Source organism: Octodon degus, unplaced genomic scaffold, assembly GCF_000260255.1.
Source record: "Octodon degus isolate 3935 unplaced genomic scaffold, OctDeg1.0 scaffold00489, whole genome shotgun sequence".
NCBI classification, from domain to species: Eukaryota; Metazoa; Chordata; class Mammalia; order Rodentia; family Octodontidae; genus Octodon; species Octodon degus.
The window spans coordinates 86366-102883 of record NW_004525065.1 but is presented as its reverse complement, the minus strand read 5'-3'; the positions used below and the strand labels follow the sequence as shown (position 1 = coordinate 102883).

Sequence of the window (16518 nt, the reverse complement as noted above, 5' to 3'; positions counted from 1 at the left end):
ACTAAACAAAAAAGGGGAATACAAGTGAACGACCATTTTGTATCTGTATATTCAAAATAGTTAGGATAGATATACAGCTGCATTCTCTTAATTTATGGTCTTACAAAGGACCGTAAATCAATTTGGGATTAGGTATTAAGAATATTAAAACTGTTGAAACTGTCTGTTTGAGAATAAATATCCTGGAAAATGTATTCATAACTTGCAATGACCATTTACTTTTTGGGCTTTTAAGTCTTTGTTGACTGCTATAAGTCTTTTTCCCCAGAATCATGTACATTAATATTCGTACCAATTTGGAGTGTAGATGGAGCTTTGACACTTGCTCATGAGTCTTGGGAAACACTTGTTTATGGTCCTGCAGAATATATTTTTCACTCTAAGTAGACCTACTTCACGTCTGTGAATTGGGTCAGACAGTTGGGCCAAAAGCATACAGTATGTCTTACTTATGTGAAATCTTATGCACTTATCATTTACCTTCATGGAATTCAAAGGCACCTATAAGAAGATGCTGCTCTGCCTTTGAGCTGGCATCTTTTTTTATGCCATGTACAAAAGAAGATCCTCAGTGCTTTCTAAATTCACTGTTTCTTATGTACCATGTGCTGGGCACCATTGTGCAGAGTTAAGTCTCCCCCTTCCTCTGCGGTGGAATCAGCAGATCTTTCAGGGCTCCCTTGTAGCTCAGCAGATCCAAAGGGCACACTTCTGCCCATTCTGATCCTGTCCCCTTTGTCTTGAGTACAAACACAGCTATTTCTCTAAGACTGCCAGAGGTGTTATAATAATAATCATGATATGCTTCGGCACACACTATATAAAGAGATAGATGCTGAATTCATCTATCAATAATGAAATTATTAAGACAACTGTTTAATGTTGACCCAGCTGGGAAGAACTGACCAGGATGATTCTGTTGTGCTAACAGAGTTGAATTCTGCCTGGCCACACTAGTGTAAGCTTGTGTCATAGACACCATTCTTTTTTTTTATAATAGCATTAAGATTTGCATTAAATTTTATGTCTATCACATGGAAATGATTTTATTTTTAAAAGGAAACAAGTGCTCTCTCAGTCAAAGTAGTAATCATATCCAAGATACCCATAGCGTTGTGCAAATAGGCAGGGCATGGTCTGAAAGTCTGTATCCTCCAAAATTCTTGTCTTGAAATCATAACTCTGAATGTGATTGTATTTGGAGACAGTGCCTTTGGCAAGTGATGAAGTTATGATGAAAGAGTCTCAGTAAATGTGGATGATACCTTTAGATCCCAGATTGCTGCCTGGCCCCTTCTGCCACATGGAGATATAGACAGAAAATGCCACCTATAATCCAGAAGATGGACTTTCAATAGAAACCTGATCTGTCTTGGTCTTGGCCTTCTCAGTGTCAAGAAGAGTTTATTTGCTATTATTATTATTATTATTATTATTATTATTATTATTATTATTGTATTTTTAGGGAAGGGTCTACAGGGTGTTCAGGGTCTCACTACTAGATCGGACTAGTAGTGGTCCGTGTGTTTATAGCCTCCCAAGAGCTGGGATTACAGGTGCGCGCCATCACGCCCAGTCTCAATTGTGTCTCAATGTATACCGGGGGCAGGGCTGTCATGGCAGGCCCAGGGATTGAATTCCTGGCCCCTGTGCCTGCTTGTAGGCACTTTAATCCACTGAGCTATTTGGCTGGCCCTATTGCTAGTATTTTGTTATAGCAGTGCAAATGTATTAAGACAGATAGTAATCTGACTGTTATCCAGTGACATGCATGAATTGCTAAACAGATGATTGTCTAGTTGTTGAAAGTTTGGAATATGCCCACTTTTAGTACCCATTATAGACATAAACAATCCCTCTTAGACCAGCATTTGTTTAGTAATGGGGTTACCAGCTATTGTCTTTCAGCAAAAATAGATACCCTCAGATGATGGCCCATAGGTGTGTTCTGGACTTCTGCTTCATTGTTTACAGCCCATGAGCCACAAATGGGTTATATATTCTTAAAAAATCACAAAAAGTCAGAAGGATATATTTTATGGCATGTGCAAATGATATTAAATTTAATTTTCAATGGTTAAAAGTAAAGTATTAACAGAACAGCTACACTTTTCACTTCTGTGTTGTCTGTGGCTGCTTTATTGCCTCAAAGGCAGAGTAAAGCAGTTGTGATAGAGACTAGGTGGTCTGCACAGCCTAAACCATTTAGCATGTGGTACTTTGTAGAGAAAGCTGCTGATCTCTGCAGTGGAGTTTTGAGTAAAGTTATTATCTTTAATCAGCCTATCAATGCATTTGTATTAAAGTCTTCTGTGTACCAGTTACAGTTCCTTCTCTATTCACTCTCAAAACTCAAATCCTTAATTTGGTAGAGAGGACAGACAAGGCAATCAGCAGATGTGTTTGGTTTAAGTCATCATTTTTTTTAAAGTCAGGGTCTTGCTATGTATTTCAGGATAGCCTTGACCTCATTATGTAGCCCAGGCTGATTTGAAACTCACAGTAAACCTCCTGTCTCCACCTCTTGACTGCTGGGATTATAGGAGTGTGCTACCACTCCTGGAAAGCAAATGAACTGGGGTATGATAAGTACAATGCCTTAGAGCTTTGCAGAAGCTTTGAAAAAGGAGAGGAAGGGCCCTTGAGTTTGTGATGGTGGTCCCAGAGTTGTGTGCAAACTCTGTCCCTGAAGGTTCTGGAGAGAAGGCCAGCCTACTCTCAGATCTTTCTTCTTTTTGCATGTCCTGGGCAGAACCTTGTTAGAGGTCTGCAGGCTTCCTTTTTTGGAGGAGTAGGTAGTCTTTGCTATAGCTATTCTTGACTTTGCCAAAGCTCTTGAGAGGCTGAGGGCTTCACAGTAGATACAGGATCTAATCAGACTGCTCTGCAAAAGCATATGGGCCTGTTCTTTTCCCTGACTGAGAAAGAGCCCTATGAGTTTTCTCTGCTCTTTCTTCCTTGCTGGATTATCAGACATAAATTTCCTTGTATTTCTTTCTCTCTTTTAATGTGTTTGGTACAGGGTCTCTCCACAGAGCTTAGACTCATAATGACCCTCCCGTCTCAGCCTCCCCATTGCTGGGATTACAGGCCTGCACTACCATGCCCAGGGCCTGATTTTCTGATACCTCATTCCTATCTTTCTCTAGCTGTTTGTCAGAATTTGTGCAGACTTTGCCTTAACATCTGATAAATCATGCCTAGGAAATTCTTCAGACCTACCACATCATTTTTCTGAACAAAGCCTGACCACTGAAGAATTTCTACAGTGTTCTGTGAATTGCATCTTCTTAAACCTGGCCATTGTCTGGTTGTAGCCTATTTTATGACCACTGTGGTTGTAGATGACTCAGAGATAATGAAAGGCCAGGGATGGGGCCGTTAATGTAAGTGAAACTGAGGTAGTTTCATAAAGGACCCTGAGTTTTAACATAACAGATAGGATTAGAAACTTCACAGTATGTGAGTTGAAGGGATGCTAAATCTCTTGGCATAAGAATGGGAGCCTTAAGCTTTGAGGGAGGTTTCAGTTGTTGACAAAAACTAAAGAAAACAGTTTTCATCATTTTCTATGTGATATACACTGTTCTTTGTGCTTTACTTACACTAACTCCTTTAATCCTTTCAGAAGTTTGATATTCTATGTATTTGTTAAATGAAGAAAATAGAGGTAATTTAAATCATCTGAGGTTACACAGCGTCTTAGTCACTTTTCTCATTGCTGAGCCAAATTTGCAACACCCAAAGGTCAAGGAGAAAAGGCTTATTTAGTTCACAGTTTGTAGAGGTTTCAGTCCATAATGGGCTGACTCTAAGCAGGATGGCACATGGCAGAGGGCAACAATTTATGGCATGGAAGACAGTGAAAGCAACAATACAGAGAGAGAGACAAATCTCTTTCTGTTCCTTATATTGTATGCAGCCCACCTGCCGTAGGGCGGGTGTAGCACTCACACCTTTAATCCTAGCATTGGACCATGAATCAATTACAAACTATGAATCCTCTGAAAAACCATCCCCTGTGACTACATGGGGTCTTGGGGAGGCATCTAGACACCAGCTGTAACACACAGTAAGCAGCAGAGTTAGGATTAAGTAACAAATCGATCCTGAGACCATGTACTGAAAGAAATAAAGAGGTATCCAGAGAAAAAGACACTGAGGATAACATACTAACTCAGAAATTAAGGATCTAAGGGGATTTTCCATGTCTCAGAGTGGTTAGTACCCAAGATACTTTTGCAACAAACTCTTGAATTCTCATGTTCTCTGATGATTCGTTTTATCCACATTGATATTTTTCTTTCTCCAAAAGCTTAGTATGGTTGCTTCTATTCATTCTCTATCAGATTATAGGCAGAGAAATGGAGAAAATCAGACACTCAAAATCTTGTATGCATTAATTATTTATATGAAAAAGGGAAAATTAAAGTAATTCATCTTTACATTTGTCATCTTTACTTTCACTGCCTTAAAATTCATGAGTAAAACTGTTTCTGAAATACCAACTCTTGAAATAGTGTAGGTTGAGTATTCCTTGTCAGAAGCATTCTGGACTTTTTTGGATTTTGGAATATTTGCATATATACAGCATGTACTTTGAGATTGGACTGTATCTTATACACATAGTTTACAAGTGTCATAAAATTGTGAAGACTAATTTTTGTGCATGAAACAAGGTTTGATGAATTAGAATTTTCTATCAGTGGCAGCATGGCAGTACTCAAAAAGTTTCAAGCTTTGGAGAACTTGTGAATTAAGATTTTCTGATAAGGAATGCTTAACCTATATTTATCTTTCTTTTTTCCCTTTGGATATCTATTTCAATTTTTAGAATGTTTCTTAGTATATGTTTGCTGTACATATTGATTACATTGATCATGGGGAATTATTACATGTATATAACTATTATTATTGTTTACTTCTCCTTTTTCTCTTCCCTCACTCTGTCTAGACTGGCTTTCCATTTGAAAAAGATTTATCTCCCAATTTCCTATTATCTATTTTTTATTGTGATCTAAATTATTTATACTTTGGGTTTCTATGGAAGAGACACCATGTAATATTTATGCTTGTGTATCTGATTTATTTCACTTAGCACTAAGGTGTCCTCTACAAATGACTCATTATATTTATCTTTTTTGATGTTTGAACTAAGAGTGTATAAGTCATGTCAGAGCCTTATAAAGGGTAATAAAAGTACAGTGAGCATTAACGATTTTAAAAATTATTATAGTAAAAGGTATATTGCTATCAATACTCCTCCAAATAATCCTCTTTGATGTGAAAACTGTTGTATGTTATCAGTTAGAGCCATAAGAAAGTACAGGAAGACTGGATTAATATAGTCTCGGAGGTCTCACTGAATTTATTCCCACTTAAAATGAGCCGAGAGCCACCGAAACTTCTCACATTTATTGAGGGCTATAAGCAGGCTAAGGAATATGCATAACTAATTTTGTGAATACAAACTACTATCTCTATTGTCTTTTTTTTTTTTTTTTGTATTTAGGACAGGGTGTACAGGGTCTCACTGCGTAGATCAGACTCACAATGATCCTTCTGTTTACAGCCTCCCAAGTGCTGGGATTAAGGAGCATGCCGCTACGCCCAGTCTCAATCTCCATCTCAGTGTGCCCCATGAGGGGGGCTGGCATGGCAGGCCAGGGATGGAACTCCCAGCCCTGGTGTCTAGCTAAGCAGGTGCTTTAATCCACTGAGCTATTTGGCCAGCCCTTTTCTATTGCCTTCACCAAACTCTAAGTTCACACAATGCTAGCTGGCAGCATCCCACGTGAAGTACCAAAGAACAGACAGGGCACCTGCCTCCAGGAAATGCTGTTATCTGTGGCCTTGTATTCTAGCTTGTTGGAATTTACCAAAGACAACAGGTCTCTTTGGGCTCTGTTAGCTGCTCTTTGGTACTTTGGACATCAGACTTCTGTCTCATGACACTACATACACTTAGCCCACCATCCTTGCCACTTCTTGAAGCAGTCCTGGAAATTGTCCTTCATGTCTTTAGTTGTGCTATCATGGCTGCCTTTATGTCCTGAATCAATTCAGAGTATTTACTTTCATGGTTATGTTGACTTGGGGAAGACCAGAAGTTGCACAGTATCAGATCTGGTGAATGGGTCAATACCATAATGTTTTAAAGAGCCTTCTTTTCCTTAATGGGATGTCACTCAATAGTGGCATTCATTATATTTTTTATAACATGTCCTAAAGACACTTACAAAAGAGGACTTATAAAAATGTTTCAGAAATTGTAGAACTGCAAGAAAATGACTCTAGACTTAGAAGCCACTATTGCCAAAGAATTTGTATTTAAATTCTCTTGGTTCCTGAAAGTTAATACAAAATCTGAAATGTCTTGATATTGGAAACTTTTATGAGCATCGGTGCTCATTTTGGATTTTGGTTTCTTTCATTTTGGGGATTTCCAGCCTATGACATCTATACAAACATTTCAAACAGTTCTGACACGTTTTAAGATCTGAAGTACTTCTAGTCCCAAGATTTTACTTATTTATTTATTTATTTATTTATTTATTTATGGTACCAGGGTTTGAATTGATGACCTTGCCCTAGCCAGACAGGCATTTATGCCTCTGAATTATCTTGCTGGCCCAAGTCCCAAGCATTTTAGATAAAGAAATTTCAATCTGTAGTAGCAATGAACAAAAAACAGGTACTTAAACCTTAAAATTTGTCTTGATTTGGTAGTAATACATGCTAGTGACAAATAATTATTGTCTGACATTTAGAGAAGTTAGCAAATATATGGTGGGAGATTTTACAAGATTGATTTGGAGAAAAATCATTTGGTGATTGAATATCCTGTTTTATATGTGGGACAGAAGAAATCTCAACTGATTGATTATATAAAAACTCAGCCTCAAAGATTTTATTGTTATACTGATGGAGGGTGAAGCAGTCATGGACCTCTCCTGTCTCTACATTCTTTATTGCTGTCTTATTCATAAATGTTGTTTTTCCCAGTGTTCTGTTCTTGGCCTGCCGTCTTGCTTACCTGCCATCCTGTCTTTATAGGTAAAGACTGATGGCTTTTTCTTCCTGAATTTAGCTATGGCCTAATAGCACAAGACCCTGGATATTTTTTCTTTCTTTTTTTAGATTTGAGGTCTTTCTAGAACTGGAGAATGACAGGTTCAATACTTATTGAACATTTTTAGTTGAATGTCACAGGCACTACAAAATTTTAAATGTGCCACCCTGTATTAATAATCTTCCTTCAATCATCTAGACCAGTTGTTTCTGCTGTCTTACTTACTACCATAACACCACCATTCTCCAAATGCTTAAGTGTGACATCCCAATCACTTGTCATTTTTACAGTTTGCTTTCTGTCCGATGCCAGTTCCTAAATTTTTTCCTCTGTAAGCCTTGTTTATTCCTTGTCTTATATTCTCATTTAGACCTCTTCTCCTTATCTAAGTGCAGTATCTCAAGTCCCTTTCCAATTAATCATATACATTACTGGCTGTGAAATCCTCCCAGACAGTGCTTTTAATTATATCAATTTTAGCTCTAAACTATTAGCTCTTGTTTGTCAATTTTTACTATACCTGCCTGGGCCACACTCTTTCCAACTACATGTCTGCCTCCATATAGCCATACAACATATCTTGGCTTCTAGTCAAATTGGTTGTTTACTTCTTCAAATGTACTAGACTTTGATCTATATTGCTCATATTGCCCAAAATCTTTTTCCTCCCCTTCCCTATACCTGTAAACAACTGAAGGTCATCTGAAGGAGACCTTCTTACATTGTGTCCTAAGATTTTACTACCACTCTAAGATCTAAAGTGCACCTCTCCATTGATCCAACACTCTTGATTCTGATCATTTATTCTATAAAATACTTACCATATGTATATAGGTATGTATTCAAGTATATTTGTAGTCATATATTGATGGGGAAATTTGGCTGCTGATTATAGGCTATAATTGAATTTTTTTTAAAAAAACTTAGCATATGTATTTTTGTTTGCTTGTGTCTTTGTATATCTATGAAAATGCATATATAGAAATTGGAAACACACATTCAAAAATATTGAACAGTGGTTTTGTGCATTATTTGTAGGGTGGGGATTAAAGTTATGAAGGACTTTGTAATTAGTGCAAAAATGTTAACATTTGCTAATGTTGGGTGATACTTTCTGGTGTTTATTATGCTAATTTTTATGTCTCATAATGTTTAATGAAAACAAAAACTGGAGAAGTGCAGCACTAGATTTTAAATATGCACTGAAGTTCAAGTGTGCATTTATATGTATTTATAAGTGAAGTTTTAATGCTTATTTGCATAGAATTTAGTCTATGTGCAGTTTCACAGAACAGCAAGATAATATTTGGATAGATGGTACTTACACAGAATTAAAATTCAGTCAATTTCACTTATTTTTATGTAAATGGTTAAATGAGTTTGACTCATTTCTACATGCTTATTTTTAATGGAGACAAAGAAGACATGAATGGTATATGTTTTTGGTGTTGTAGGTGGAAACCAAAGCTTCAATCTGGAGGACGACATGACCATGTAATTAGACATTTTCTTACATTTATTTTATTAACCTTTCCTTTATCACTTCTGTTATAGAAATGCTTAGAGTTTTGCATTATCCTAATGAGAAATTGAAATTTTAAGGAGAACAATACTATTGTTAGGTTTCAAGGAGATTATATTGTAGAATTTTTTAAAACAAAAGTATTTGTTGAAGAAGATATAACAAGGTAATATTAAGCCTTAATAGTTAGATGTGCATTTCAAAATAGAGAACACAATACATACGGAAGTCATGAGAATCTAAAGTAGATTTTTAAAATGGTTGAATTAGGGATCATTATTTTTAATGACTTTGTGTCATTAGTTTTCCTTTTGGATATGTTTTGTCATAAGCAAAGAGGAATTTTAACAATTCAGCCTGTAATTGTCAACAAGGAAATAAAAAATCAGAAGGGATATAGTCATTCTGACCTCAGGAAAATTTTAATAATGACATAAATTTTGAAGTTTACGCCCCCAAATGGTTTATAACTGATTTCTAAAGATATACAGTTATATCTCAGTTCATGAACTTGATTCTTTCCACAATTCTGGTTGCAAACAGAATTGGATAAGACCTGAATTCATTGGTTAGGTTCAATTTTGACCTTACAAGGATAATTTGTAGAATCATGGAGAGAATTGGGTTTGTGATCTGAGGTATCACCTCTATTAATGAATCAGAAGATAGTGATTCCACATTATAGTATAATAATATAAAAATTTTGAAGAAAATAGAGATAGCTTATATTTTGGGAGTTGAAAAGCAAATGTCTTCAGATGTGACTATGGAATAGCATGCTTTTTTAAATTGGAAAACCAGAATGCATGTATGGTTTAACATGATTTATATTAAAACACATTACTAGCCAGGCATGGTGCCGCATGCCTATAATCCCAGCACTCAAGAAAGTGACACAGGAGGATTACTGAGAGTTCAAGTTCAGCCTGGGCAACATAATGAATTCAAGGCCAGCCTGAACGACAGAGTGAAACCCTGTCTCAAAAACAAATAGAAAATTCTTACACACTCCTATTACTGTTGTTAAAGCCCAAGTTCTTGTAAAATTGATTTCTTTGTATCTCTTGCTATATTATTAACACCTGGGTAATAATTATCGAGTTATCTAGTAACTAAAATTCAGTGTCTCACTTATATCTTACCTGAGAAACATATTACAAAGTGCAACTTTGAGGAAAGATTGTTTCATATTAAATCTGGTTATTTAAGCACAGAATTTTGCATAGCACCACCAGAGAATATGTGTTTATCACACACTCACTTCTAGTCTGTGCAGGCTGCACACATTTTTATTGCATTTCAGCAATTAGAGATCTTCTAAAAATGGAAACACTGGTATTTTGTATTTCATTTTAGAATGTGTGCCTTTAATCTAAAAATTCAGGCCTACTGAAGTCTAATTATTTGTTTTTGTAAAAATGAACATTAAGTCCAGGGATATGGCTCAGTGGCACAGTGTGTGAGGTTGTGAATTGCATTTGTGGTATGTAAGTAAAAAGAACAAAGAAACATTAATCAAATATTTCTTAATATTAAAGTCTACTTTTAGAAGACACAGTTTTCACTGTTAGAGTTTAACAGTGAAAGGAAAACTGGAAATGACTCATTGAACATTTTAGGACAGGTGTCATGACTGATGACAGCTCATGATGGTGACCGGTTGGGCAGGTAGTATAAAGGTACATTTTATTTTCACTTCTCTTAACATTTGACTTCTAGACTAATAGCCTAAAAGGCCAGAGGAACTTTTTCATCTCTTTGTTCCATTTTCTGATGAGTTCTGGCACTTCTTTCCAACCCTCAATCTGCAGATACCACACAGAAGAGCTCAACAGTTGATGCTGATATAGTAAAAATAGATAGGATTACAGTGACCTGTCTTACCTGATGCTCCAACACCCCACACGGTCATTTACAGTGCTCATTTTCTGAGATTTACCGGGTGCCAGGCACTGGCCCAAGGGTACTTCACACACAACTGCCTTACCATTCTTATCAACATTGTAGCAATTTAAAGACCGAGCCTTGGGAAATTTCAACTGCTTGCTCCAGACTAGACAGCAGTTAAACCAAGAACTAGGATGGAGGCGAAGTATAAACCATTCTTAACTGTTCCTATACAGTATGTCGTGACAGATGTAGTTGTATACTAATCATTGTTTCTGCTTATTGTGACCCCTTTTTAGTTGTTAAGAGGTGTGATGAAGAGGTGTGACGCATAACTAAAAACTATGGAGGAATGGTCTGAGTGGGTAAAATGCATTAATTAGAAAACATAGAGTGTGATAGTATTCTTGTTTTTCAGATATGCCTATTATTATACTGGAATCGGTGCTGGTGTGCTTATTGCTGCTTACATTCAGGTTTCATTTTGGTGCCTGGCAGCTGGAAGACAGATACAAAAAATTAGAAAACAATTTTTCCATGCTATCATGAAGCAGGAGATAGGCTGGTTTGATGTGCATGATGTTGGGGAGCTGAATACCCGTCTCACAGAGTAAGTACCTAGTTTTATGTGTAACTCAGATGTGATTCTTACTGTAAATGAAATGAGATGGATGTCATTAGGTCTCTTAGAGTAGCAGCTATGTCTTATGTACCTGGCCTAGAGTTACAGGAGTGAACAGTAACATTCTTGGCTGGCAGCGAATGGGGGAGTGGACCTAAATCAAGGAGTACTTGGAGAGTGTGCAGTAAAGCAATATGCAGTAAAGCAATAATATACTTATTATATTTCTTTTTTCTTACTTTAAATCAGCTTTATTTCATTTTTTGACAGTTTCAAAACAGATTAATAGGACAGTTTCAATAATTAATACATTGTACATTGTTATCTTCTTAGTGGTTATCCATAGTACAAGATGCAGACAGGATATCCTGTCCAAACACTATTAGTACAAATCTTTCTTCTCATTGAATTAAGCAAAAGTAGCTGTATATATCTATCCTAACTATTCTGTGTATACAGATACAAAATGGCCCTTCCTTAGTATTCCCTTTTTTTGTTTAGTCCTATCAGAGATGGGTATTTTATTGGCATCTAAATACTATAGGTGCTTGACTTCAGCAAAACAATCCAACACAGTCCAGCAGTCCACAATAGTAGTGGATTATCAGCAGAAGTTGTTGACATGAGCCTTTCACAGCTCAGCATATTAATATGGCTTTACTTTATGTACCTCGTTTTTATACTTTTCTGCTGGATGGTTAAGACCAAGACCAAGCAAAGCAGTTTGAAATTTTTGCGTTGCATACTTTTTGAGTAACCACGTTCATTTCCTGGGCCATGTGGACTATGGCTTTCTGTTGTCAGTGATCAGTATTCTACTATGAACTAACACCCTGCTAAAAGAAACAAGCATACATAGAAAGACTCTAGATATGAACTGAGTTTTTCTGTACTACAAAAAATGAAAATGAGTTTAGGGAAAGAATTCTGTGTTTGTACTTCTGACACTGTCTAACACTATCTGTTCTTTAGTGATGTCTCCAAAATTAATGAAGGAATTGGTGACAAAATTGGAATGTTCTTTCAATCAGTAGCAACATTTTTGGCTGGATTCATAATAGGATTTACACGTGGTTGGAAGCTCACTCTTGTGATTTTGGCTGTCAGCCCTGTTCTTGGACTATCCGCTGCAATCTGGGCAAAGGTAGGTGAAGCATCCAGGTCTTAACCCTTCCCTATTCCTCAGGAAGGGACTTGAACCATGATAACCTACTGTTTTTCATACTTTTTATCTTTTCTGTTCAAAACCAGTAGAATAAGCTGATTCAGTCTCACTATGTGCTGCCCCTGCCAGGGCTTTGGGGTGTCTATAGACATGTGGTTATTTGTGGAAGTGGTAAGAAGAAGGAAATATCTCTCTTATCTCATTCTCTGCCTATATAAAATATATATGCTGAACTCTAGAGTCTATGATAGGATTATGGTTAGGACATACATTCATATTTTTATTTTATGTAAAAATAAAATTTCACAGCAAAATAATAAGAGCACAACAATAATTAATATACTGTGTATCATTATTGAAAATAGCTACTCATATACATTCTAGAAATTTATTGTAAAAACACAAGCCATAGACTATCTAAAGCAATCTTGACAAAAAGAGTAGACTTAGGAGTAGTAGTTTATCTGATATTAAGGTATGTAGTAGTCGAGACCATATGGTATTATTGGAAGAATAAACACAAAGATCAATGAGGTAGATTAGAGCCCCAGAAATAGACCTGTGTGAATATGCTTAACTGATTTATGAGAAATATGCAAAAGCAATTGAGTAAAGCAATTGAAAGTTTTTTTAAAAATAGTCCTGAGCCATTCACAATAGCTAAATTATGAAAGCAACTTATATGTCCATAAATAAATACTATACATGGATAAAGAAAAATATGGTGTATATATACACAATGGTGTACTACTCAGCAATAAATAATAAATTGGAGTCTTTTGTAAGAAAATGGATAGATCTTGAGTCAAATAAAATAGACAAAAAGCTTAATATAGTGTATCATTTTTCTTATATGAAAGACTCATAAATAATTTAGAATGTAAAATAAAAGAGTGGTAGGAATATGGAGATGGGGAAGGGACATATGGAGAAGGGAGAAGGGGAGGACTCAGTCCCAAGAGAGATTTAAAATGATTTGGATGTGATATTTATATGGATCAATTCCCTAAGGTAAAGGTAATTATTGTATATCACAAGCATATGCAAAAAACAGAAAACCAAAACCAAAAATAGTGCTAGAGTAACTGGACAACCATGGACCGAAAAACAAAACAAAGCACCAAAAACCTCAACCTAAACTTTACATATTACATAATAATAATAATATTATTTATAATAATATCATATTTATTATATTAAAATAATAATAATGATATATTATTTATATTTTATTTATAAATATTTATATTTTAAAGAAGGGTCTACAGGGTGTTTGGGGTCTCACTACTAGATTGGACTCATAATGATCTGTCTTTTTACAGACTCCCAAGAGCTGGGATTACATGCATAGGCCACCATGCCCAGTCTCGATTGCCATCTCAGGGACCCCCAGGGGCAGTGCCAGCATGGCAGGCCTGGGGATTGAACCCCCGTCTCCTGTGCCTATTTGCAGGCACTTTAATCTGCTGAGCTATTTGGTTGGTCCAAAAATTAATTTATAAAGTGAATCAGAGTTCAATATAAAACTTAAAGTACAAAACTTTGAGAAATAAGGAGAAAATTGTTTGAAATCTAGACCTTGCCCAAGTTGTTATATTTGTAACCAAAAGCATGATCTTTATTAGGAAAAAAATAAGACATTATACTTTAGCAAGCTGAAGTTTGTACTTTGTGAAAATCCATGTGAAGAGAATGAAAGAACAAGTTACATACAAGGAATGAGGCATCTGGAAACTACACATCTGGCCAAGAGGTCCTAGATTCCATAACAAATTCTCAAGAATCAATAGTGGAAAAACCAGGCAATCCATTTGCAGGAAGGGCAGAAGACACGAACACATGTCTCAGAAGAGAGCATATGTGGATGGCAAATACACACCCAGAAAATATTATTATTTTTAATATTTATATTTTAGGGAAAGGTCTACAGGGTGTTTGGGGTCTCACTACTAGATTGGACTCATAATGATCTGCCTGTTTACAGCCTCCCAAGAGCTGGGATTACATGCATAGGCCACCATGCCCAGTTTCAATTGCCATCTCAGTGCCCCCCAGGGGCAAGGCCGGCACAGCATTAAGCATTATCAGCCATCCATAAAATGCAAATTAAACCAGAGTGAGATATCACTACACAATTATCAGGGTGGCTAAAAATGGAATACTACTCAACTATAAGGACAAATTGGAGGCATTTCTAGATAAATGGATTCACCTTGAAATTATAATATTAGGTGAAATAAATCAGATGCACAAACTTAAATACTAATAGTTGCCTTCTTAAGAAACTCAAAGTACAAATAAAGAGCAAAATAAAAAAATTGATAAAAGGAAACAGATCTTTTCTATACAGGATGGGGATCATAAGACTGAGGGGAGCAGGACAGGGCAGAAAGGAGACATAAACATATTGAAGATGTGTTTCATATATGTACCAGTTATCCACAATGAATATAATTATTGCATGTTTCAAATATGAGCTAAAAAATAGTACATGTACCTACCCCTGAAGATGAATGTAGATATCAGGTACTACCCACATGTACTACAAGAAGAAAAAATAGGAATTAATGAATTAGATTTCGGTATTGTCTTCTTCAATAATTTGTTGTATGGCTCACGACAAATTCTTTTAACATTTGACTCTGATTTTTGTGAAACCAAATTAGAATCAAGTTCCCTCTTCTTTAATGAAATTCCCTAAAAGAAGTTTTATAAGAAATTAATGAAAAATTATTCAGTTCTGAAAGCACTTTGTGCTATTCCCCAAAATCTCTTAGTCTGTGAAGATAGAAAATTTACAGATTAATAAACAAAACAAAAAATTAGGAGTAGTGAAACACAAATGCTACAAAGAATACAGTGGAACTGGGCTAGGGAGATAGCTCAGCTATATAAGCACCTGCCTGAGAAGTCCAAGTTCCTGAGTTTGATTCCCTGTATCAAAAAAAAAAAAAAAAAAACAAAAAACAGTGAAACTAGGTGTAGTGATTTGTGTGTAGTTGTCCCCCTAAAGCCGCATGTAAGTCATAGGGTAGACTTCTAGAGTTTGTGATTAACTCATGATCCACTGGGGTTATGGATGTGAGTGCTGCTGGGATTATGGGTGTGAGTGCTGCACCCAGCCTGGGACGGAGAGCCTGAATGCAATTTAGGAAAGACAGACTCGCGCTCTGTATCCACTGTTGCTGCTACTTCTCCATTTTGTTCACTGCTCTTTGCAACTGCCATGGACTGCTGCTCTCTGCCCTGTGCCGCTCTGCCTTGGAGCCAACTGAGTATGGACTGAACCCTCCAGTAACTGGGAGCTAAATAAGCCTTTCCTTCCTTCATTTTGAGTGTTGGGTATTTGTCCTAGCAATGAGAGAAGAGTGACTAAGACCCTAAGTCACCCAGAGATTGCTGGTAGGCGTGGGAAATGACACAAACCTGAGGAAGCAGTTATAATTTCTTATAAAACTAAATGCATTCCCACTCATACCATGCAATATTACCCACCAGTAAAAAAATGGAAGAGCATACAAAACTCGGTGAATTCCTAGAGAACTGTGCTGGGTGAAAAAGTCTCTTCTGTAAGGTCCTATTCTATACAATTTCATTTGTATGATGTTCTTAAAATGATGTAAATACAGAGATGGCAATATGTTAGCAGATGCCAGAACTGAGGAGTCTTAGAGGAGACAGAGGTAAGTGGGAGGTGCCTCTGGCTAGGAAAAGTGCTGAGAGGGATCTTTATGATGCCATTGTTTTGTACCCTAACTGAAGTAGTAATCACACACATCTAAAATTGGTGATAAGCTTTGGGGAGCACGGAGTGTGGTGGTGCATGCCTGTAATCCCAGCACTCAGGAGTCTGACACAAGGAGGATCATTGCAAGTTTGAGACCAGCCTGGGCTACAAAGTGAGTTCAAGGTCAGCCTAAGCTATGTAGTGAAACCTTGTCTCAAAAAGACCAATAGAAGCATTTATAAAGTGTTAGCTCTATAGAAATCTACCTTAAGAAATGGAACTAGGATACAGATGTGGTCACATTTATCTAGTCCAAAATATGTCTTCTGAATATATCAGTTTGAATAATACAAAATATCCCATATTAGACAATTTTTAACTTGCAGAAATTATATCGTTTGTCTCAAATTAATATCCATTATACTTCTATAAGAGATTATCAGTCTTTGGGAAAGGGATGAACTAGTGATACTTTGTATAGTTTATATAGGTAATTGTAATAATCAAATGTCTTTATTTTATT

At 36.4% G+C, this 16518-nt stretch overlaps 1 protein-coding gene across 1 annotated transcript in view; it reads left to right on the top strand.

Annotated features, from left to right (window-relative positions):
* LOC101581810 (multidrug resistance protein 1-like) overlaps nucleotides 1-16518 on the top strand; it is a 134214-nt gene that overhangs the window by 35388 nt on the left and 82308 nt on the right. The window contains exons 4-6 of the mRNA XM_023708717.1: nucleotides 8527-8566; nucleotides 10900-11091; nucleotides 12076-12247. Of these exons, the coding sequence (XP_023564485.1) occupies nucleotides 8527-8566; nucleotides 10900-11091; nucleotides 12076-12247 (404 nt within the window). The remainder of the gene's footprint in view (nucleotides 1-8526; nucleotides 8567-10899; nucleotides 11092-12075; nucleotides 12248-16518) is intronic.